This window comes from Chelonoidis abingdonii, chromosome 3, assembly GCF_003597395.2.
Source record: "Chelonoidis abingdonii isolate Lonesome George chromosome 3, CheloAbing_2.0, whole genome shotgun sequence".
Taxonomy (NCBI): domain Eukaryota; kingdom Metazoa; phylum Chordata; order Testudines; family Testudinidae; genus Chelonoidis; species Chelonoidis abingdonii.
The window spans coordinates 124,838,441-124,863,829 of record NC_133771.1 but is presented as its reverse complement, the minus strand read 5'-3'; the positions used below and the strand labels follow the sequence as shown (position 1 = coordinate 124,863,829).

General features: G+C 43.8%; 1 protein-coding gene across 2 annotated transcripts in view; it reads right to left on the bottom strand.

Moving 5' to 3' along the window:
- Positions 1–25,389, bottom strand: part of TULP4 (TUB like protein 4) — a 300,603-nt gene that overhangs the window by 54,279 nt on the left and 220,935 nt on the right. For both annotated transcript variants that reach the window (XM_032793337.2, XM_032793346.2), the window contains 2 exons: positions 18,484–18,664; positions 12,333–12,467 (listed from right to left, as the gene is read on the bottom strand). In XM_032793337.2, the coding sequence (XP_032649228.1) occupies positions 12,333–12,467; positions 18,484–18,664 (316 nt within the window). The remainder of the gene's footprint in view (positions 1–12,332; positions 12,468–18,483; positions 18,665–25,389) is intronic.

The following is a 25,389-nucleotide window of genomic DNA, read 5'->3' as shown; positions in this document are numbered from 1 at the left end:
ACACAGCTAATGTCTTTTGATCAATAGGGATCCCTCTCCTACAGACATCTGCCCAGGCCTTCATTTTGGGATGCTGATTTCTGTCCCTGACATCCTCCAGCCCTCTATCTACTTCAGCAAGAACACAGGAATAATATTTTGTGTTTCTGCCTTCAAGGTCAATAGCAGTTATGTGTGTGCAAGGAATACAGAACAGAGCTGTAGAGAGTTTTACCTTTAAACCTGAGATGAAAGGCAAGCCAGACAAACTCTGTGCTCAGACGGGGATGGTCAATCTGCCAAGAACCTTTTGAATACAGTGTTGTTGTAGTTGTGGTGGCCCCAGGATATTAAAGAGACAAGGTGGCTGAGGTAAAATCTTTTATTGGATCAACTTCCATTGGTGAGAGAAACAAGCCTTTGAGCTTACACAGAGCTCTTCTTCAGGTCTGAGAAATGTACTCAGAGTGTCACAGCTAAACACAAGGTGGAACCGATTGTTTCAAGGGGTCATTCAACGTGAAGTGGCCCATTAACACCTTTCCAGTCATAAAGGAGGGGGAAAAAAGCCATGGGTGGTGGTTAGTTGGGTTACAGATTATTGTAATAAGCCATAAATCTAGTGTCTCTATTCAGTCCATGATCTTTAGTGTCTAGCAAAGTTATGAATTTAAACTCCCAGGGTCATCTTTTGAAGGTGTTGTGCAGGTTTCCTACGAAGATGAGGACTGAGCCCTTGTCTACACTACCTGATTAATTCGAATTTGTTTAAACCGATTTTATGAAACCGATTTTATAAAATCGATTTAGTGCGTCCACACTAGGATCCTTAAATCGATTGTGTGCGTCCATGGTCCAAGGCTAGCGTCGAGTTCTTTGGGGTGTCAGAGCGTTCGCCTGTGTGGTAGTGTTCAAGCTATCCTATAAGTTGCACTTCCTGTGGAGCCCAGTGCTGATGTGGAAAAATATTGTCCGGGTAGTGTGCTGTACACCTCACCCCTCCTTTGTGAAAGCAGCACAACCATTCGCGCCTTTTTTCCTGGGGAAGAGCGCTAAACGCAATCGCAGCAAGCGTGAGCCCTGCCGACATACCCTGCTGAGATCATAACGCATGTGCAAGTTTGTAACACTCGCGCGAAAGATCTGCTGTCACTGCTGGCCATGAACTAGCAAATCAGGAGAGGGGATGAGAGGAGGAGGAGATGGAAGCTACGACAGCGTACCGACGAGAGCGATGAACACATGTAGACGAATTCTCCTCTACCCGGACGCAGCTTTAGCTACTGCTGTAATGGGCAGCCTTCTAACCATTGATCGCGATATTGGCAGGGAAACAACACGAACTGGTGGACACGCATATATTTGCAGTGTGGACGATTCCAGTGGCTGCAAAACTTTCGCTTATGCGAAAGCACTTCTATTGAACTTTGGATTGCTTTCACTGCCTGAAACGCCATGATACTCAACATGGAGCAGCCCTCACAGTGCAGAAGCAGGCATAGCCCTCTGGAAGCTTGCCAACTCCAACACGCTACCAATCAGTCAGGGAATAATTGGAGAGGCAATATACTGTGGGCGGGAGTCAAAGCAATGTAATGCTAAGCTAAGAAAGAATCTTGACTTCAGTAAAGTTGTGAACGTCTGAGGCAGTGAAGTGGATGGCTTTCTCAATGGGATCCGCTACCGGAGGCATTAGAGGAAACCATACCCTACGTTGGCCAGAGCACGGACCCAGTACGTGAACCGCAAGGGACTTTTCCATGATGTGCCGCACTGGTTGGATCACAAGGTGACGTTTCACCAGCCACGGAGAGGCATTGAAGGTATGAACGCTCGCGTCTTCGTAGCAGACTGTAGCATCTTTAACGGCTGGCAGCAGGGAAATTATTCCAGACCGAGAAAATAACATTTGGGATGTGAAATGCCTGTCTTATCCTGGGTACCCGCTACCTGATGCAGTCATAAGCCCATCACAGGCGCTTGGACAGTGTCAGGAAGTGTTTAACTAAGGCTGAGCAAGTGCAGGATGGTGGTAGAGTGTGCATTTGGCCGTTTAAAGGGCGCTTCCGATCATTACTACTACTCTCAGACTCAGCCAAAGATGTCCCATTGCTATTGTTGCTTGCTGCTGTGTGCTCCACAATCTCTGTGAGAGTAAAGGGGAGACTTTCTGGCGGGTGGGACTGCGGCAAATGCACTGCCGTGATACGAGCAGCACACACAGGCGTTAGAAAGCACACAGGAGGCGGGTGCGCATCAGAGAAGCTTGAAAGTAGTTTCAGCTCGCGGGCAGGGTATGGTGTGACTCGGTTTTTTCCCTTGATGAACAATCCGCCTTGCTATTGACTCCTCTAAGCAACCCCCCTCCCCTTTACTTACAGCTTGCTGAGACTAAAGTCAGTATATTTAAAAATCATTATTCTGTATTTAAAGAGTCTATGTTGTGGTGCTAAAATCAATGAATTCTTCTTAAAAGTCTCATCCCTTAAGAAAACCCACCATCCCCTTTGGATGTATTCTGATTAAAAGTAATCATAAAAATAGACACAGAATTATTAGGTATCCCTGCATGGTGTTGTTGAGGAGATTGGAAGAACGGAAAAGCATAAGCACATTCGCTTAATCGTCACCTTTTTGGTTGGCTGCCCCATGGCCCCGGGTCATGGTGGGCTGTGCAGAAATCGTCCCCACGCGTTCTAACACGTCTGGGTGAGGAGATATGGATAGTGGGAGCTCTTGAGGTGGTTAAACATGAGCTGCGTGCACTCTGTACCCCGCTGCTGTTCCTGAACATCCACCATGCGCCTGAAGATCTCAGCTTTGATCACGCAGCAGCTCCAGCGTTGCATCACGCCACCGCTGATCTTCTGCCTACACCTCTGATCTTCCTGCCTGTCTTCTGTCGCCACTCTTCTTCCTGCCCATCTCTCATCGAGCGTCCTCCTATCCTCCCGGCTGGCATCTTTCCTGTATTTGCTATCACTTCTTCCATCATTCTGATGAGCTCTGTCACTGTGGCTTACTCCATGATTCTGAACATTCATCTCGAGTTCTTCTCCCTCTTTTAGCTAGCCTTCCTGATGGCTGAGGAGGTACAGAAAATGCGCAGCTGCATGGGGGAGGAGACAGGAGAGAATATAGTAAAAAGATACATTTTACAGACAATGATTGTACTCTTTCACAGTGAATAAAAACTAGCACCTACTAGCAATGATTTCACTACAAGTCGATTTTTGCATCTTTAATACTGAGGTCCGTGATGTCTCTGGTGAGAGCACACTGCAGACGCAGGACCGGTCCTGAATCATAATTCACTCCGTGCGGCATGGTAAGCTTATTTTGATTCTCCAGGGTTTATTCACAGTGACCTATGATCCTTTTCCTTTCAGAGGACCGGAAACCCAAACCCCCGGTCTTTCCACTCTCTCACCAGCGCATGGCTGCTATCCGTAAGCTCGTTGTTATTCATCTTCCTCCTTCCCTCCCCACCAAACATGCTGGTAGCTGGAAGATTCCCTGCTCCCAGAAAAGCCCAGCGCCGCCTCCTCCCCCCCACCCAAAGCGTGCGTAGCTGGGAATTCCCTGCTCGCCAGAGAAGCCACGCCAGACCCTTCCTCCCCACCAAAGCGTGGCTGGTAGCTGGGAAATTCCTGCTCGCCAGAGAAGCCAGCGCCAGCTTCCCTCCCCCACCCAAGCGGGCTGTAGTGGAAGATTCCTCTCACCAGAGAGCCCAGCGCCAGCCTTGCCTCCCCCCACCAAAGCGTGGCTTGATTATTAAAATGATACACTCACCAGAGGTTCCTTCCATGGCTTCACTGTCGGTATAGTGCTTGGGTGGGCTGGGAGTTATTCTTGCTCTCAAAAAGCTCCTGGCTGCTGTGTATAGACTGTTGTGCTATCAGCATCTCTTCTCCTCTTGTCTTCGTCATCTCTCACCTCAGCAGAACCTCAGCCACGGTTATATTACAACCTGACCTCTGAACCACGCCAGGGTAGGGTATTGTTGCGCAGGCACCAAATGCATGCAGCCAGCATAGAGACGCATGTTTTCGACCTGCTCCAGCTTTCGTTTCCTCTCTGGTTTTCTGTATGCGCTCAGCTTTCACTTTAGTCTGCACTGCACTGAGTCCCCCGTTGTCCTTTTGCAATCACAACTTTGAATTCTTTCAATATTCTCATTTCGTCTTGACGAAGGGTTCTGTAGCACTGACCTCACCCAGAATAGCGATCAGAATCCAGTACCTCTTGTGTGGTCATGCTGGAGCTCTTTTTTTTCTCAGGAGACTGCATTGTTACCTGTCTGTTGCCCTGCGTGGTTCACCTGTGCTGATCAGAGCTCCATCACTGGCCAACAGGAAAATAGAATTCAAAGTCCACAGGGCTTTTCCTGTTTACCTGGCCAGTGCATCGAGTTCTGACTGCTGACCAGATGGTCAGTGGTGCTCTGTGGGATACCTCCCGATAGTAACTTCGATTTCCGTCCACGACTGACCTAATTCCGATGTAGTAAAATCGATTTTAGGGTAACTCCTGTGGTTTTGATGGAGTACAGAAATCGATTTAAAGAGCCCTTTAAATCGATTTACAGGGTGGTGTAGTGTGGACGGGTGCAGCATTAAATCGATTTAAAGCTGTTTAAATCGATTTAACTGTGTAGTGTAGACGGGGCCTGAGAGGTCAGATATAGAGTGACTGCTTTTTCACAAGTGTTCACCCACAGGAGATATGGTGTTTTTGTCTTTTATTATTTTTATGAGAGTGTTCATTTAACAGTGCAGTGATAGTCTCATATCATAACATGGTTGTCACTGGGGTACTTACTGTACTGAATGAGGTACACAACATGTGTAGGACCTATCGATCTTGAAAAGCGTGTTGTGGAGGGTATCGAACATCGTAGCAGTAGAAATGTTTGCAGATTTTGCAGCTGCTGTTCTGGCAGGGTCTGGTGCCACTGTAAGTTGATGTGTGCTGGTCTGTGGGGAGCTTGCTTCTGATGAGCTTGGAGAGGTTGGCCCTTCAAAACAACCCCCCCCCCCACATGTGCTGTACCTCATCCAGTGCACTAAATGCCCCAACAACAACTATGTAGGTGAAACCAGATAATCACTGCACTCTCGAATGAACTCTCACAGAACAATAATAAAAGACAAAAACACCGTATCACCTATGGGTGAACACTTTTCACGACGCGATCTCTCTATATCTGACCCCTCAGTCCTCATCCTCAAGGAAACCTATAAAAGATCGTCAAAAGATGAGTCTGGGAACTTTCTATAACCCACTAGCCCCCTACTCCTGCTTCCCCCCTCCCCATGAGTGGATTGGTGTTAATGGGCCACTATTCCATGAATGATTCCTTGAAGTATGTTTAAAAGGGGATAGAGAATAAGATGGAAAATATCTTATTGCCCTTATATAAATCCACGGTACGCCCACATCTCAAATACTGCGTACAGATGTGGCCTCCTCATCTCAAAAAAGATATACTAGTACTAGAAAAGGTTCAGAGAAAAGCAACTAAAATGATTAGGGGTTTGGAACGGGTCCCATATGAGGAGAGATTAAAGAGGCTAGGACTTTTCAGCTTGGAAAAGAGGAGACTAAGGGGAGATATGATAGAGGTATATAAAATCATGAGTGATGTGGAGAAAGTGAATAAGGAAAAGTTATTTACTTGTTCCCATAATATAAGAACTAGGGGCTACCAAATGAAATTAGTGGGCAGCAGGTCTAAAACAAATAAAAGGAAGTTCTTCACACAGCGCACAGTCAACTTGTGGGACCCCTTACCTGAGGAGGTTGTGAAGGCTAAGACTATAACAGCGTTTAAAAGAGAACTGGATAAATTCATGGAGGTTAAGTCCATTAATGGCTATTAGCCAAGATGGGTAAGGAATGGTGTCCCTAGCCTCTGTTTATCAGAGGGTGGTGATGGACAGCAGGAGAGAGCTCACTTGATCATTATCTGTTAGGTTCACTCCCCCGGGGCACCTGGCATTGGCCACTGTTGGAAGACAGGATACTGGGCTGGATGGACCTTTGGTCTGACCCAGTATGGCCATTCTTATGTTCTTAACTATTTTATGTGAAACAATCTGTTCCATCTTATCTCTTTCACCAACAGAAACTGATCCAATAAAATATATTACTTCACCCACTTTGTTTCTCTAAGAACTTTTGTAGACATTTATGGGCAAGAAGCAGTCTTCAAACGAAGACATAGAATAGAAATGAGAGTTGGCAGAAAGGATATTAGAATTGTTTTAAGTTGTCAACTTGTCATTTTCTATGTGCAATTTTAATATGGTTTTGTATTACTGCAACTGTTTCCTTTCTGATATTTCTCACTGGGACTATGCTTCTGAACATATCAGAGGCAGGATGTTTGTTTCTCAAGTGGATTTTTTCATAGACTAGCATACATGATGTTCCTTGATATTCTCCTTGAAAATGTTTCTACAGTGGGATTTAATTTCTCTTTCTAGGATACTATGACAGACATATTAGAAATCAATGAGACAGACAGACCAACGCCATTTCTAATAACCTGCCTAATTCTAGGTTTACCCAAGAGAACAGAACAACCTCTTTTGGGCAAAAGTCCTAAGTGAGATGCTGTGCCATACTTGAACTCTCAACCTAGTAGGAAGAAGGGGATTATGATGGATTTAAGCCACCTTTGTGCCCTCTTGATCCTGGCCTGCTCCAGATGCTGGGGTGGCTCCCAGCATAACTGAGACAGCTTTGAAGTCTAAGCTATGGCAGCCTCTCTGGAATCTGCACAACACTGTGTGCTGCAGCCCCACCCCTAATATGTCCCTCTTCCCCACATAGCCATCCTCCCCCAACATGCCCCTATGTCAGGGATTGGGGGGGGAGGAGGAGGTGTCCTTGAATAACAGCCTCACAGCTATCTTCCTCAGTTCCTGCACCACGAGAATCTTCCCTGGCAGCAACTGGGGCTTTTACAACCCATTTATGCTGCTCCTCGTCTTTTACCTGGTGCAAAGAGGCCAGAGTTGAGGTGACGATCTCATTTCTAGTATTTTTTGGCCTCTTTCTTGTCCTCATTTCAAGAAGGAAAACAAAGACATTAGTGTAGCTTATGTAGATTTCTGGGTTTAGAAATCTGGCCTTTGAATAATTACAGTTACAGTTTATGTCATTATTATTTAGTTTGTGGTCTCACACAGAATGGGCCTGCACTTCTCAAATGAAGAAGACACAGTCCCTGCCCCAAGGCACTTAAAGTTTAAACAGACAGAGACCGATGGGAGGTGTATGTGGGGGGGGGGGAAGAAGTGGAAGGATCACAACCAGAGTGATCCTGGTAAAGACTATATTTAATGTGTCTTGTTAGTTCAGCTTTCCTGGTGATGATAAAAGCCACCAGAACTGGCCTGCCACATGAGGGATAGTAAGCTGCCTCCCCTGAAGAGGTGTAGTAGCAGATACAAGTTAAATGCCCCGGAGCTCTGGGACACATTCCTTCTGGGACAACGTTACTCCACACGAACTCTTATTCTGGGCTGTGCCCACAGGGGACAATTGAGGCCTGAAAGAAAAGCAACTCATGTAACAGAGTTGGGTTCAGTGTGGGCAGAGGCACAGCTTCTATCTAGAGCATAAATTAAAAGGTAAAATGTAAGGATTAAAGGAGATTGTTGACTAGTTCAGGACCTATATTTATGGGTCTTTTACAGGAGTGGGTGGGTGAGGTTCTGTGACCTGCAGTGGGTAGGAGGTCAGACTAGATGGTGATGATGATGATGATGATCCCTTCTAGCCTTAAAGTCTATGAGTCTCTATTTAACTTGCCTCAGGTCTGTTAGAATTTCCATGAGTCTTTGGTGGCTGGAAAGAGGAATTTAAGTTTAGGGAAAAGCAAATTTTCTTCCCACAGCGAAAGCAGCTTTTTTCCTAATGCAACATAATATGAATGTTCCTGGCAAAGTGACTGACAGAATTTTTTTACACCTAAAGCAAAGCTGATATAACAGCAAAATATGTTGATGTTGCTTTGAGTGTGATATTTTCAGAGAGAGCTGTTTAGAAAATACATATAGCAGCCTTCAGCAGTCTATACAGATGGAGGAGCCTGTTGCAGAGTCCACAGAGCAATATTTGCTTATTTCAAACACAGACCCATAGACAAGAGTTCACATGCAATACTGAAGACTATCCAGTTAATATGAGGCACTTCTAGTAGTGCCCTCTGTGGCTAGAGAGCACAGAGAAACTCTGTGTGGTGTCCCACATTCTTAGCATGAGATGATAACCACCAAAAGTTACAAAGATTCCTTGACAAGAGGAAAACATGGGAAATATGAATATACTTACAGCAGCAATCCCTGAAATACCTACAGGTATACAGCAGATCATAGGCAGGCTCAAGCCACAAAATGGTGACATGACCTCTCTCTCTCTCTACCTCCCCCATTGCCTCTCCATAGCCTGATCCTACAAGGTGCTAAGCATCCTCCATTCCAACTGAAATCAATCACACAGGCTCACAATAAAGATGCCGGTACGATAGCTGGTGCACTAGCATTCAGCCCCTGGAGTGGGGAGGTTACATGATCATACATACTTCAGCAGGTCTGGTATTCCATCTAGTAAAGGGTAGGGGGAGAAGAGACAGAAAGACATAGGCCCAGATCCCTGGCTTGTGGCTTGTGCCTCTTGATCCTTGACTGAGAGCTGGGCCAGTCCCCTGGTGGACATTAGACAAGAAAGCAGCTCTAAACTGTCCCAGCTCCCTCTGGCACTAAGGAGCCATTCTGGCAGCTGGGGATTCCCAGATCATAGGGGTTCCTCCCACCATGACACCATTTCCCTGACTGAACCCCTTGGGCTGGAGAGGGCATGAGGATAGGCAGCATAAGAGCCTCCATGTCACCCAAGGATCCCCCTATACAGGGTGGATTTTCCCAAAGCTAACCAAGCTGATTTTAGGGCAGCTTTACACCAAGTGTGCCAAACTACCATAGTGTGGCTAAGCATCTGCCCCCAGAAAGTAGTAGTATAAGTCTATGCAAAAACCTATATTTAATGCAATGCTAAGGCCGAAATAGCCAATGCTCACAAGACAGGAAATTCCAAAATGCAGGGCCCCTACACTACAGCAGCATTGACTCATGTTCTTTTTTATTATATATAGGAATAACAAACCAACAATAGTATTCTAAAGGTTATATTTTAAAAGAACACCGGGCTAGAAGATACAATCAGTATGAAAGGTAGCTGAGTTAATCTTGGATTAATTTCAACTACTGCAACCTCAAGACTTTGAAGTTTTTGATAATTCAAGATTAATGCTGAGATACCACTAGTTTTTTAACATGTATTTTTCCAGACTTTTAAAGACATAATATTAGTGGAAATAAAAGAAAAAATGAAACCTGGGGCTGGCTGTCTTGTTGAACTCACCAAAGCTAACAACTTCCTTGATCAGAAGCCTATGCCAAAGATTTCCTGGACTGAGGGCACTTTTTCTCTGCACAGCTTCCAGGCTTTACTAGAGAGGATTCCAGGATCCATGTATCTGGATCTACTATGACAAAAGTCACCCTACATGGGGAGCTTCTAAAAGATCATTGTTAATACTAGCGACCTAAACCCAGCTATTCTTTACATAATCTGAATCTTGAATACTCAGCACTGGCTCAGTGGGACTTGAAATATCAAACCATGTTTAAAGAAAATCATTCGAATCTGGAAAAATATCATGATGTTACACAATTGGAAAATCCTTAAGAAATGCACTTCATGTTGCATTCAGGCTTGAATTTATTCTCAGATCTGGAAAATCAGAAGTGTTTGATTTAACCACGTGCAAAATGTCCGACTGAAACAATGGGAAAGTGCATAATTAAAAAAAATCCTAATAAAAAGTCCCCCAAATTTGCTCAAGTGATTTCACTTTTCCCCAGCAAACTTAGCCACTAACCCCCACATCCATGGTCTGACTCAAGCACTGAAGATTTCAGCCCACTATAACAATAGTACATATAGCAGAGGTCAGCAACCTTTCAGAAGTGGTGTGCCAAGTCTTCATTTATTCACTCTAATTTAAGGTTTCGCGTGCCGATAATTGTACATGGTGTGTGTTACACAGATGCATAAAAAATGGCAAAGGGTGAAATGACCATAGTGCATTTTGTGTAAATATTTTGTTTTACGTTAATTCCTAAAACAGAGGTGTTAAGGATGAAGTTGCAGCTTTTGTTTGTGTGGATATTGTAAATATCAGAAGGTCAATAAACTCATTTCTTCAATTCTTTTTTGTTCTGACTGAAAATGCACTTTTGCCTGTCTATAACAACATGCAGCTCATATATTGTTTCTCATCTATAGAGAACTAAGTGCTTTATAAAAGATCAGTATCATTATCCCCATTTTACAGATGGGGAAACTGAGGTACAGAGAGCTGAAGTGGCTTGCCCAAGGTCACTCAGCAGCAGAAACAGGAACAGAGCCCAAATCTCCAGACTCCTACTGCAATGCACTATCTTCGAGGCCAGATTCTGCCTCTCTTACCCACCCTGAGAAGTATCTTAGGGCCTGATTCAGCATAGCAGTTTTGCTATTATACAATGAGACTTAGTCACACACTTAATTTTAAGGATGTGCTTAAGTGCTTTTTTTGTTGAATTGGGGCCTGTCACAGGGAAGCTGGCCCTAGTAAATCAAGTAGGTCCAGCTCCCCCGGTGCCAGAGCAGACTGGTTCAGTCAGAAAGGGCAGGTAAGGGCTGCCAGAGTCAGACAGAGGAGACTCAATGAGGGAGAGAGTCCTTGTGAGAGTGAGTCAGGAGAGGTGGGAGATTGGAAGAAGTCTCTGGGGAAAGCTGAAGAGGGAGGAATTGGCTAGGAGACTATGTTTGGGACCTGGGGGGAAGCTGAAGGCAGGAGAGCATTAAGATGGGTTTGCTGGATGGTGTCCCCAAGCCAGAGTGCTAGAGCCGGAGGGCTGAAGGCAGGAGAAGCAGGGAAGAGAGTTGCCTGCTGGCTCTAAGCCAGAGGGCTGAAGACAAGGGCTGATGGCTGGGCAGCAGCAGAGAAGCTTACCAGCTGACATCTCCAGGGCCAGAGAGCTAGACCCGGAGGAACTGAGAGGGCCAGGGGAATGAGGCATGCTCCCCTGGCAAGGATGCATCCAGCAGAGACGCTACAGAGGTTTCTGTTGGGAAGAGCAGGGTGGCACTCCAAGTGGAAGGGATAAGAACACAAGATTGGCCATGCTGGGTCAGACCAATGGTCCGTCTAGCCCAGTATCTTCAGACAGTAGCCAATCTTATTATTCTCCCCTCATACAGAAGCTGTTCCATGCCTCTAATCATTTCTGTTGCCCTTTTCTGTACCTTTTCTTCCAATATGTCTTTTTTGAGATGGGGCAACCAGAGCTGCACGCAATATTCAGGGTGTGGGTGTACCATGGATTTATACAGAGGCAATATGATATTTTCTTTTTATTATCTGTCCCTTTCTTAATGATTCCCAGCTGTCCTAGTATGAGGACTAGAAAGGGCTGCACCAGAGAAATGGAGCACAGTGAGGGACCCTAGGGCTGTATGTTACACTGTTCAGACTATGCTGGGGAAATCTGGACTATGGTAATAGGATTTTTGTTATGATTAATATACATGGGATATCTGTAATAAAATTGACCCCTCAAGGCCTATATATCTGCAGAAAGACTCTGTGGACTATTTCTGTGGAGTTTGAAAGGGGAATCTGTGGCAGGCATATGCCTACCAAAACACAACAAGACGCCACTTCCAGCTGGGGTGGCAGTTTGATGACCATGTCTTACTCTGCAAGGAGGTGTGCATGCGCACATAGACAAACAGAACTTAGTAAATATTTAGCTATCTAAGGTGTAATAACTAATCACTGGAGTGTTCCTTTTCTCACAATGACTTGCATCTTAATATTTCTACCTAGTACTCAATAACTCTACCAGCTATAACTTACATTTGGCTGCTACAGGAATGACTGATCCCATAATGAATTTAGGATACAAAGAAAACTAAGTTACCTGGGCATTCATAAACAACCACATATAGACAGGACCGTTATGGCATTAGCCTGGAGGAAAGCAAACTGTTTCATTAGGTTTTAATATCAGAAATGCCTCCTAAAAATATAAAATCAACTTATTTCAAAAGCAAGTCTAATAGCTGTGCTTTGCTTTTATATCAGTAGGTGTCACTGCTGACAGTGAGAATCACTGTAGCAGGTACCAGGCTATAAGAGGCAAGACACTAAACACAACCATATAGACAAGAAATAAATTAAAACATCAGAAGAAAAACTGTATGTGAGGGGAGAGGATCTCTCTCTCTTGTACCTTTCAACCCTGAGCGGATGACAGTAGGAGACAAGTCATCATAGTTGTTCATTAAACTAATGTCTCCTGACGTGAAGCTGACAGTGAGTAGTGGTTTGGTGTTCTGCACTGGGACCGGATATGCAGCTGGACCATCTGCAAAAACAAGATTGTTAAGTAAGCAAAAAAGGAGCTATCAAATGTGATTAAATCCAGGTAAAAGAACATTTCAGTCCAACCTGCTGTCACAGTGACCAGTTCTGAGACTTGAATTCTGCCTGGTTATTTCTTCCCCATGGATATGAGCAAAGGCAAAACACATGTGGATAGTTAGTCTGCCTCATTGACACTATGAAACCAACCTCTGACCTGTACCCTCCCCATCCGAAGGACAATAGCTCTAGAGTGCAATCACAAGAAACTGAAAGCAAATTTTCCACTTCTCTACAGCATTCTAATATTCCTGCCTGAAACTCTATTGTTGTTCCATTTTAGGCCTACGCCTCTCTCTCTCTCCACAACCACTCCACCCTCCCTGATGGCGCCATTCATTTCAGCTGGAGTCTGAAAGTACTGGGTAGTCAGTGTTACCAAGCAGGGCCGGCTCAAGTTTTCTGCCACCCCAAGCAGCAAAAAAAGCCGCAGCAGCGTGATCGTGCCACTCCACTCTTTGGCAGCAGGTCCTTTGTTCCGACAGGGACTGAGGGACCTGCCGCTGAATTGCCGCCAAAGACCTGGATGTGCCGCCGCAATAGCGGCTGGAGGGCCGCCCCTTGGTATTGGCCACCCCAAGCACCTGCTTTTTTAGCTGGTGCCTGGAGCCGGCCCTGTTACCAAGAAGTGATAGACTAGGTAACCAGCACACCTATGAAGTACTATACATATAATACTGCATTACACATCTTATAATCAATCATACTTACAATTATTTGCTTGCTACATTTTATCACATTGGGGGATTCTGCTGATCACACCACGAACATCATAAATGCATCTGAGTATTGTAACTAGCCTCCTACAGATTACAGTGCTTTAAATGTTAAGCGCTAACTAGTGTACCCTCTGACCAGAGTCCAAATATATCTTGAAGCCTAGATGCAAGGGGGATATGAGCAAAGGGTTGGTCCTGGGGCCAGTTTTGTTCAATATCTTCATTAATGATCTGGAGGATGGCGTGGACTGCACCCTCAGCAAGTTTTCAGATGACACTAAACTGGGAGGAGTGGTAGATATGCTGGAGGGTAGGGATAGAATACAAGGACCTAGACAAATTAGAGATTAGGCCAAAAGAATTGATGAGTTCAACAAGGACAAGTGCAGAGTCCTCCACTAAGGATGGAAGAATCCATGCACTGTTACAGACTAGGACCGAATGGCTAGGCAGCAGTTTGCAGAAAAGGACCTAGGGGTTACAGTGGCAAGAAACTGGATATGAGTCAACAATGTGCCCTTGTTGCCAAGAAGGCTAATGGCATTTGGGTTGTATAAGTAGGGCATTGCCAGCAGATCGAGGGACGTGATCATTCCCCTCTATCAAACTGGTAAGGCCTCATCTGGAGTACTGTGTCCAGTTTTGGGCCTCACACTACGAGAAGGATGTGAAAAAATTGGAAAGAAGTCCGGCGGAGGGCAACAAAATGATTAAGGGGCTGGAGCACATGACTTATGAGAGAGGCTGAGGGAACTGGGATGTTTAGTCTACAGAAGAGAAGAATGAGGGGGATTTGATAGCTGCTTTCAACTACGTGAAAGGGGTTCCAAAGAGGATGGAGCTAGGCTTGTTCTCAGTGGTGCAGATGACAGAACAAGGAGTAACGTCTCAAGTTGCAGTGGGGAGGTTAGTTGATATTAGGAAAAACTTTTTCAATAGGAGGCTGGTGAAACACTGGAATGGGTTACCTAGGGAGGTGGTGGAATCTCCATCCTTAGAGGTTTTTAAGGTCAGGCTTGACAAAGCCCTGGCTGGGATGATTTAGTTGGGGACTGGTCCTGCTTTGAGCAGGGGGTTAGACTAGATGACCTCCTGAGGTCCCTTCCAACCTTTATATTCTATGAAAGGGTGCTTTGGTGACCATTTCTCAAAATGTCCTTGCCTCTATAAGCTTGTTTTTCAATGTTCATGTGAAAGTTCCTTTGTATTTAATATTTAATGACGAATAGCACCATCTGTATCATTTATTATTTAATTCTCTTCGACTGGTTCTGACAGAAGACATTGCAGTCCCTCGATAAGACAGTTATCAGGACCCAAGCACAGTGCATTTTGAGTAATCAAATATGACACAATTGGCTAAGAATGACACTCGTTCCAGAACTCACAAGAGGGGTGATCAAAAAAGTACCTGGAGGAAAGAAATTGCCCTATAGTTGGTACATTAAAAATAAATATATAAATTGGCATTGTTTGTTAGATGAGTAAAAATCCATCAAATGTCAAGTCCCTCCCACACATCTGTGAGAGTCAAAGGTTTGTCACCTTTGAGAAGTTTCTGATGCACCTGTAAAGCTTTAAAAAGAACACATCATGTTAGAATAATCATTAGAAGCAGGCCTGTAATGAAAGTCCACCCACTCCTGATTGACTCAGCACCAGTAAGCGTGTTTCCTGCTCTACGAAGGATCATTTTGAGTTGCTAGTTCTCGCCCATCCTTCATCCAAATCCACCCCAATATTGGACCCTTGATATGGCAAAATGGCAACAAAATACAACTAACTCTTTCCTCGCCATTCATCTAAAACTTCCTTGGAAATCTGAAGTGACTGGAATCCTTTTCATCCTCTTCTCTTACAAAGGCAAGGCTTCACCACTATTGGAGAGGGGCTGAGGTGGTGATTCAAATCCATATGAAAGCCTGAGCTAAACTCAGGTTTAAGAGTGCTGAACTCTCACTAGCTGATCTCACAAGATTTCTGCCACTCTAAGGCCTGGTCTACACTACGCGTTTACACCAATTTTAGCTGCATTAGACCGATTTAACGCTGTACCCGTCCACACTACGAGGCCCTTTATATCGATATAAAGGGCTCTTTAAATCGGTTTCTGTACTCCTCCCCAACGAGAGGAGTAGCGCTAAAATCGGTATTACCATATCGGATTAGGGTTAGTGTGGCCCGCAAATCAACGGTATTGCCTCCGGGCGGTATCCCACAGTGCACCACTGTGACCGCTCTGGACAGCAATCTGAACTCGGATGCAGTGGCCAGGTAAACAGGAAAAGCCCCGCACTTTTGATTTCATTTCCTGTTTGCCCAGTGTGGAGCTCTGATCAGCACGGGTGGCGATGCAGTCCAAATCCAAAAAGAGCCAGCATGGACCGTACGGGAGATACTGGATCTGATCGCTGTATGGGGAGACAAATCTGTTCTATCAAAGCTCCGTTACAGAAGACGAAATGCCAAAGCATTTGAAAAAAAAATCTCCAGGCTACACAGTGCTGCGTGACAAGCGTAACGGAAGCCAGAAGACTCAAATGGATGCTCATGGAGGGAGGAGGAGGGGTACTGAGGACTCCAGCTATCCCACAGTCCACAGCAGTCTCCGAAAAAGTATTTGCATTCTTGGCTGAGCTCCAAGTGCCTGTAGGTTCAAAACACATTGTCCGGCGTGGTTCAGGGAATAGCTCGTCAATTTACTCCCCCCCCACGTGAAAGAAAAAGGAAAAGAAATCGTTTCTTGACTTCTTTCAATGTCACCCTATGTCTACTGAATGCTGCTGGTAGATGCAATGCTGCAGCATGAAGAGCAGTATCATGCTTCCTCTCCCCTCCCTGGTGGCAGATGGTGACAGTAGGACTGGTTCGTCCAATTGTCAATCAAATGTGAGTGCTCCTGGCTGGTCTTCAGGTGAGGTTGGCTCGGGGGCGCCTGGTAAAAATAGGAAATGATTCCCGGTCATTCCCAGTAGATGGTACAGAACGGCTGGTAACCGTCCTCATCATAGCAACTGGGGGCTGAGCTCCATCAGCCCCCTCCTTTCCTATGTAAAGAAAAGATTCTGTCCTGCCTGGACTATCATAGCAGTGGGATGCTGGGCTCCTCTCCCCGCATCGCTTAATGTCCTGCCTGGACTGTCATAGCACCGGGAGGCTGCCTCCCCTCATTTTATCTCACTAACAAGTCACTGTTTCTTATTCCTGCATTTCTTTATAACTTCATCACACAAATGGGGGGGACACTGCCACGGTAGCCCAGGAAGGTTGGGGGAGGAGGGAAGCAACGGTGGGTTGTTGCAGGGGGCACCCCCGTGAATGGCATGTAGCTCTCATTTCTGCGGGATCTGACATGGAGCAGCTGTGCTCTCTGATTACACTGGTTCTCTAGTACACTTGCCCATATTCTAGGCAGGACTGACTATTTTTAAAAACCATAAAGGAGGGATTGACTCAGGGAGTCATTCCCAGTTTTGTCTTTGCGACCCCGGCCGCCGATCTCAGCCAGGGGCACCCATTGATAGCAGCAGAGAGTACAGAGGGACAGGATAACCGTCATCTCATTGCCAATTTATGCCAGCAGCAGACGGTACAGAATGACTGATAACCGTCTCTGCTATCATGCAAAGCAATGAATGCTGCTGTGTAGCGCTGGAATATCGCCTCTGTCCGCGGCATCTAGTACACATACGGTGACGGAAAAAAAAAAAAAAAAAAAAGCTGAATGGGCTCCATGGTTGCCGTGCTATGGCGTCTGCCAGGGCAATCCAGGGAAAAAGGGCGCAAAATGATTGTCTGCCATTGCTTTCCCGGAAGGAATGACTGACAACATTTACCCAGAACCACCCACGACAATTATTTTTGCTCCATCAGCCACTGGGCTCTCAACCCAGAATTCTAAGGGGCGGGAGAGACTGCGGGGAACTATGGGATAGCTCCAGAATAGCTACCCACAGTGCAACGCTCCAGAAATCAATGCTAGCCTCGGACCCTGGACGCACATCGGCGAATTAATGTGCTTAGTGTGGCAGCGTGCACTCGACTTTATACAATCTGTTTTATAAAACCGGTTTATGTAAAATTGGAATAATCCCATAGTGTAGACGTACCCTAAGTTACACCTAAACTGGTTACAGAAAACATGCCCCTTTTGAAGTAGATTTGAAGTAGATCTAAACTGCCAGGGCATGTTTGGAACCAACAGATCAGATCTGAAGTGCTGGTTCAGACACGTCTTTAGTCAATATATACTTTAATTTTCCACCATCCCATCAACATTTACATCACTCTTTAAATTAGTTGGACCTCATATACTGGAATAACAATTTTGTCCCCAACACTAGCCAAGAGGAATTTCAGTTTAGTATCTGAACTGTCCTTTTTCTGGGGGACTATATCCTGCTCTTGTAGGAGAATGGACTCAACGATCTATTAGGTCTTTGCCATCTCTAACTTCTATGACGGTTTAAAAACCAAATGGTGCACATAATCATGTGATACTATACCATGGTAAGGAGGGAGAGACTTCATCCTGATCACAACTGGCAATTAATGTATGCTTGGAAGCATGAGGACTGATAACCCCAATCACCCTTCTCCTAGCTAGTGTAACCGCAGGGCTATTTTCAGGTCTAATCCTTTTATGAAACGTACTAAGCTCAGTACTATCAGGGATGGACCGCATACTGATAAGCATGATCACTGGTTAAGAGGATTTACTGGAAATAAAACTCACAGTATTTATAGATATGTTTAACAGTACTGGAAATATTATTGCCACAGGTGACTCTTGATATGGAGCTATATTACAATGCACTAGTTTGTCAGACTACCTGTCCTCTGACAATATGCATGAGGACTACTGGCTTATACTGCTAAAATGTGTCAGACATGCTCAGTAATGATAAGTAATGATACTACTTTGCTCTTATGCCATGTTTTTCGCTCACAGATCTCAAAAAACACTTCATAAAGGTATCATTATCCCTTCTTCACCAATGAAGACACCGTAGCACAGAGAGGGGAGTGACTTGCAGTGGGTCAGTGGCAGAGGTGGGACTAGAACACAGGTCTCTCGCTCCCTGTCCAGTGTTCTATCTGCTGCCCCACATGCTGCCCCTTGTGGATGAAACTATGGAAGACTTATGTTCCTATACTACTATAAAGCATGACTGCTCCATGGCACTGCTGTTAGATAAGTGTCAGCAAATATTAAACAGAAAAAAGTTGAAGGCAACATACCTTGCGGTGGGGAGTAGTCATCAGAATCTGTGTCACTTTCACTGCTGTCTTCCACCAGGAAGCTGGGGTAGTTCCAGGACATACTGAGGATGCCATCTGACTCATGAAGGAGAACATGTGCCAGCATTCGGCCATGGCAGTCCATGACAATAACCTGACCATCAGCAGTGCCAAACAGTACCTGAAAACAACAGAATGGGACACAGGAGAGAGACAGTTCCATGAAATGTAATTGATTTAAGACTTCTTAGAATACGTCTTGTCAATTAACTAGGTGCATTGAAAATGAATCCAAAGCAAAGTAGTGAGGTGTTCCAAGGGTCAGTCTCTAAGTGAGGAGTTACTGTACCAGTTTAAAGTCATTCCAGTTAATATTGTTTCATTATTAAGCTGATCTATTAGAGAACATACTCGTTTAAAGTCACGCAACGTTCCATTATAAGGTTGTTTGGCTTGCCCCATTCTGCCCGCCTGGCGTTCCAGCCGGTGAGCAGGGTCAGGGAGTCGGAGTTTTCCCTGTTACGCCCACCTGGCATTCCAGCTGGAGAACAGGGTTGGGGAAGGGGGGGCTTATCCCACTCCGCCCGCCCGGCATTCCAGACGGAGAGTGGGCAAGCCCCCAACCCCGCTCCCTAGCAGGAGCGCTGGACAGGCAGAGTGGGGCAAGCCCCCGCACCCTGACCCCCACTATGCCCCACCTGAACCAAGCTTCACAATCATCATTGGTGAGTATAGGACTGTCATGGTATAATTCCCCACTCTGAACCTTAGCGTCCAAAAGATGGGGTACCAGCATGGAACTCCTCTAAGCTGATTACCAGCTAGAACCGTAGCGCTGCCACCAACCAGGAATTCCAGTGCCTGTACACTCTGGTCCCCCCAAGACCTTGCCCGGAGAACCCAAGACCAGACCCTCCGGATCTTACCACAAGGAAGTAAACCCTTTCCCCACCGTTGCCTCTACCAGGCTTCCCTCCCTGGGTTACCTGAAGATCACTGTGATTCAACTCCTTGATCTAAAAAACGAGACAATATCACTTTCCTCCCTCCTTCTCTTTCCCCCTCCCAGACTCTCCTGAGAGAGAAGATAATCCTAACACAGAGAGAATATACTCTCTCTCTCTCTCTCCCTCCTCTCCCACAATCCTGGGGGAATCCAGACCCAGTCCTCGGGTCTCACCAGAATAAAAAACAAACAACAGGTTCTTAAACAAGAAAGCTTTTATTAAAGAAAGAAAACAGTAAAAATTATCTTTTGTAAATTTAGAGAGATCAGGTACAGGGTTATTCGAGCTATAGACACGGAATACCCATCCCAGCCCCCCCCATAAGTATACAGTCAATAATTCCTTTCAGCAAACTTACAAGATTTTGAACTCCTTCCAGCCAAATGCACAATTAAATTCCTTCCAGCTCAAATGCACTTTGCACATAAGAACAAAATATAGCTAACTCGCCTCAGCTACTAGTACCTTTACTATTTTAAACTTATGAGAGCCTGATCAGAGAAGATTGGAGAGAAACCTGGTTGCACGTTCTGGTCACTCTCAGAACCCAGAGAGACAACCACCAAATTTTAACAGCCACACAAAGCCTTCCCCTCCTCAAGATTTGAAAGTATCCTGTCCCCTGATTGGTCCTCTGGTCAGGTGACAGCCAGGCTTACTGAACTTGTCAACCTTTTACAGTCAAAAGAGATATAAAGTACTTCTGTTTTATTAACTCCTACTATCTGTTTATGACAAGTACTAAATAATTTGTTTAAAATTATTTAAAACTTATACTGTATATGTATATAATGTCTTTTGTCTGGTGAAAAAAAATTCCCTGGAACCTAACCCCTGCCATTTACATTAATTCTTATGGAGAAATTGGATTCGCTTAACATCATTTCGCTTAAAGTAGCATTTTTCAGGAACATAACTACAACGTCAAGCGAGGAGTTACTGTAGTACAACCCAGAAAAAAACATGTTTAAAGAATGTTGTTAAGGTTGCAAAGTTAAGCACTCATAAATTAGGAAATGCAAGAAATAAGGCTGCCTGTGCAACCTTAATTTACCCCCTTGTGCTTATGCATTAGAATATTGCTCCTGTTGACCTCAATGAGCGCGGGACTGAAGAGAGAACTTTCTGCCCACCTGATTGAAGTAGGGTGGACTGGATTTTCAGGTGAGGCCTAGCTGGGGATTCTGCTGGGAGGCAGAACTTTAGAGGGACTGGAAAATAACCAGTTGGCCTCATTAATTTAATAGTTTATTTGATTGTCTATTTATCCCTAAATAAACTTCATTGTGTTCCTCACTTACCTAGACTCTGAGTGTATGTGGAAGAAGGGAAGACAATTAAATTACCTTTAAGGATGACCAGGGGTTTAAAGTTTAAGTTCCTAAAACCTGAGTCTGGTTTCAGATGAGGACTCCAGACAAACTATTTGTTTATTTTAAATGGAACCCCTACACATTATTTGAACCTTGCCCTTATTGCTGTTAATGGCATGTGTGAGAAAGATTATAAGAGCGTTTACAGTATCTATAGAGTTTATATAATCCAGAACACCAAGAGGTGGAGAAAGGAGAATGTGTCAGCTGTTACAATACTAAAAGGACAGATGACTAAGTGATGTTTTAGCAGAGATTTCAAATGGATTATGAGAAACACAAAGGTAGATAGAGGAGGATGAGTTATTCAACTGATAAGCAATAGTTTGGGAGAAAGTGAGAGAATGTCCTCTGATATCTGTGACAAAAGACAATACAAACGCCTCTGCAACTTATGCAATTGTTCTGTTCCGGGAAGCCTTGCATAACTCGAATTTTGCGTAAGTCAGAAACGTATACCCGTACGTTATGCAAAAATTTCCGCAATTCGAAAATCCTATTTCTGGTTTATGGAACTTTTTCCGTAAGTGCGAATTTGCATAAGTCAGGTCTTGTGGAACCCACAGACTGTCTGTACAATCAATCAACTGGAACTAGATTAGTATAGCCCAGGAGGAAGGCAATATGTTACAACTTCAGGAAAAGATAGAGGAGAACTTCCACCCACTATATCAAACACAAAATGGATGATTTGAGGATTTTTCTTGTTTAAAATAGTATTTAACTAAGATGCACTAAGCCCACAGAAACTGGAACTTATAGTTCTCTCTCCCTTAAGCATGTCCTGTGCCTTTATGTTTTGAACAAGTTAAGGTCTCTTTGTTTAGACAATTTTAGAAGATTAGCAACCAACAATAAATAAGTTATAATAATGAATCCATTAAATGACAAATGTATTATTCAAGGCGGCTGCTGCTACCACATAGTTCTAACCGAGACAAGTATATTTTAGGCAAATTTAACTGAACTTGAAATCTAGTGAGTTTCCAAAAAGGAATTAAAGGTAGTTTCATGTACTACATCTACCCCTTAGTGCGCTACCTAATTTTGTGGGCTTACCCTTCTATTTTTCAGTATTTCAAATGTGTTTCTGTCTCCTATTACTGTGTGGAACACTCATATAAATAAAAGGAGAAACTGACTGACTACACAGGGGAAACACTGAAAATGTACAAATTAAACAAGCTGGGGAGGGGGTAAATTCAGGTTTTATTTTCTTAACTGCTACAGTGATCCTAGGTTCTACTGGTACAAATAGTACTTTAAAAAGTTTCAGACAGAAATGTAATTGTAAAGTTCTTTCCAAACAGATGAAAGGAGGACACATTCCATATTTCCCGTCATGTGCTGATCAACAGCTACAGAAGACTGAAAGTGAGAGGAGGAAATGGGAATGGGGGAGGAGCCTGGGGAAGCTTTTCATGGCTGGAAGTTTAAAACAAATATTAAACAATGCAAGCCAAATCCTGCTCTCACTTACACTGGTACAAACCTGGAGTAACTCCATAGGGAACTTCAATGAAGGCCTTATTGAAGGCAATGGCATTATTCCACATTAGCACTGCAATAAGTCAAAGTAGTATTTGGTCATTAACTGTAATCACTATGTGACAAATGCCAGTGTGCTAAATTCTGATTAATGTATATGCTAAGTAATGGTTTGGTTACCAGCCTGCCAATATCATCTTTAAGTATTAGGCTGGAAACTCTCTCCCTTTGCTCAGCCAAAGCTTCCCTCTTATTTGTCACTGTTTGTACTCGTCTCCCACTCTCGTCTTCTTGTCTCTTTTCAGGATGCCCTGAGATTTGAGCCCGCCCCCACCCCCATCTTCCTGTGCACAAAAAAACCACCTATTTCGCCTTCCAATACCTCCTCTAACTGTTCATCTTCCCAAAGCCTTCCACAGATAATCACCACCTTCACATCATGCTGCGACAACACAGACTGTTTTTTGACCGATCTACTTTGAATTTGATCTGATTGTAAAACTGACTGAATTTGATCTGTTACAGGGAATGTTCCTTCATATTTGTTTACACAGTACCAAGCACTGTAGGTGCTTGGCAATAATGTCAAAATGAGATTTTTGGCAGCTGAACTACTGCAGCAGTAAGGAAATCGATACCATTCCACATGGGAAATTATTAGTTACATTGGAGAAGATGGGGATTAATACAAAAATCAGAAGGTGGGTAAGGAATTGGTTAAAGAGAAGATTACAATGGGTCATGCTCAAATGTGAACTGTCAGGCTGGAGAGACATTACCAGTGGAGTTTCTCAAAGCTTGATCTTGGGACAAATTTTATCTGACATTTTCATTAATGACATTGGCACAAAAAGTGGGAATGTGTTAATAAAATGTGCAAATGACACAAAGATGGGAGTATGGTGATGGACCAGACTATCACACAAGAATATGTGGATGACCTTGAAAACTGGAATAATAGAAACGAGATGACATTTAATGGTGCAAAGTACAAGGTCATGAATTTAAGGACTAACAAGTGTATTTCTTATAAGCTGGAGACTTATCAGTTGAAAGTGACAGAGAAGAAAGACCTAAGTGTATTGGTCAACCACAGGATGACTATAAGCTGCCAATATGATGCAGCCATGAAAGAGGCTAATGCAATCTTAGGATGCATCAGGAGAGATATTTCCAGTAGAGATACACAAGTGTTATAACCACCGTCCAAAGCACTGGTGAGCTCTCATCTGGAATACTGTGTGCAGTTCTGGTCTCTCATGTTTAAGAAAGATGAATTCAAACTGGAATAGGTGCAGAGAGGGGTACTAGGATGACTGGAAGAATAGAGAACCTGATTTATGAGAGGATACTTAAAGGCCTTGGCTTGTTTAGCTTAGCAAAAATAAGACTGAAGGGAGATATGATCACTCTCTATAAAAACATCAGGGAGGGAGAAGAATTATTTAAGTTAAGGGCCAATGTTGATACAAAAACAAAGGGATATAAACTGGTCATCAACAAGTTTAGGATTTAAATTAGACAAATGTTTCTAACCATCAGAGGAATGAAGTTCTAGAACAGCCTTCCAAGGAGAGTAGTGAGAGCAAAAACCTAACTCGTTTCAAGGCTGAACTTGATAAGTTTATGGAAGAGATGGTATAATGAGACTGCCTACAATGGCATATGGCACATCCACTTATAGCTAATATCTCATAAGACCAGAGATATTTGTGTTATGAGACAGGGAGAACAGAATTTCCTTTTCTACACCTCTAAACCATTCTTTATTTTTATATTAATCACGTCCCCTCTTACTTATCTCTTTTCTAAGGTAAACAATCTCCCATCCCTGCACCATTCAGACTGATTTCCCTCATACAGACCACTCATTTTATATATGATATCATATCCACTTTTATTAATCTCATTTTTAAGATAAACAATTCCAATCTTTTCAATATCTCTTTGTATGAGTGTTTTCCCAGGTCTCTGGTTATTTTCATTGCTCTTCTCTTAACCTGCTCTAGTTTCATACTACCCTTTTTGAGTCATGGTGAACAGTACTGCACACAGTATTAGAGATGAGGCTGCACCTCTTATTGATATAAAGGCATCATAATATTTTCCATAGTGTCCATCCCATTGCTTATATATCCTAACATCTTGTTTGCTATTTAGATCACAGCTGCATATTGAGCAGAGATCTTTACTGAGCTGTCTACAGTATAACCCAGGTCCATTTCTTGAGTTGAAACAGCTAATTTAGAACCTTGTAAGGTGTGTATGGTCCTAAATATACTTGTACACAAGCCGAATATTTTTGGTAAAAAGGTGAGGCAATAAAGAGCAGGGGTCGGCTTATAAATGGGTCTACACCAAAATTTGATGATTTTAAAAACTCTATGGAATCACTGAATTGAATATCTAATGCATTGTCATCTTGTTTACCTGGAGCATCTGCAGGCATGGAGCCCCTCAGTTCCCTGTCGCGCCACTTCCCACAGCTCCCATTAGTTGGGAATGGCAAACCGTGAACACTGGGAACTGAGGGGCTCCATGCCTATGAACAGTCCAGGTAAACAAAACGTCCAGGCCAGCTAGCGGCTTACCCTATTGGGCCAGGAGCCAACCCCTGAAATATAGGGTTGGCTTATGAAAGGATCAGACAGTTTTTGCTATTTTTACCTAACCATCTTGGGGGGTCGGCTTATAAACAAACAGGCTGATGAACAAGTATATACAGTACTTTAATTTTTCCCCTCCAATGTATATCACTTTGCATTTACTGACAATGGCTTTCATTTGCCATTGTGTTGCCCATTCACTTGGCTTGTTTAGGTCTCTCTCTAGTTTCTCACAATTCTCTCTGGTCCTATCCTAAATAACTTTGTCTCATTTGCAAATTTTGCTACCTCACTGCTCACCCTCCTTTCCAAATTATTATTAAAAATATGAAACAACACAGGACCTAGTACAGAATCCTGGGCTATCCCATTGTAAACTCTTTGCCTTTATGAAAATTAACCATTTAATTTTAACTCTTTATTTTCTGCATC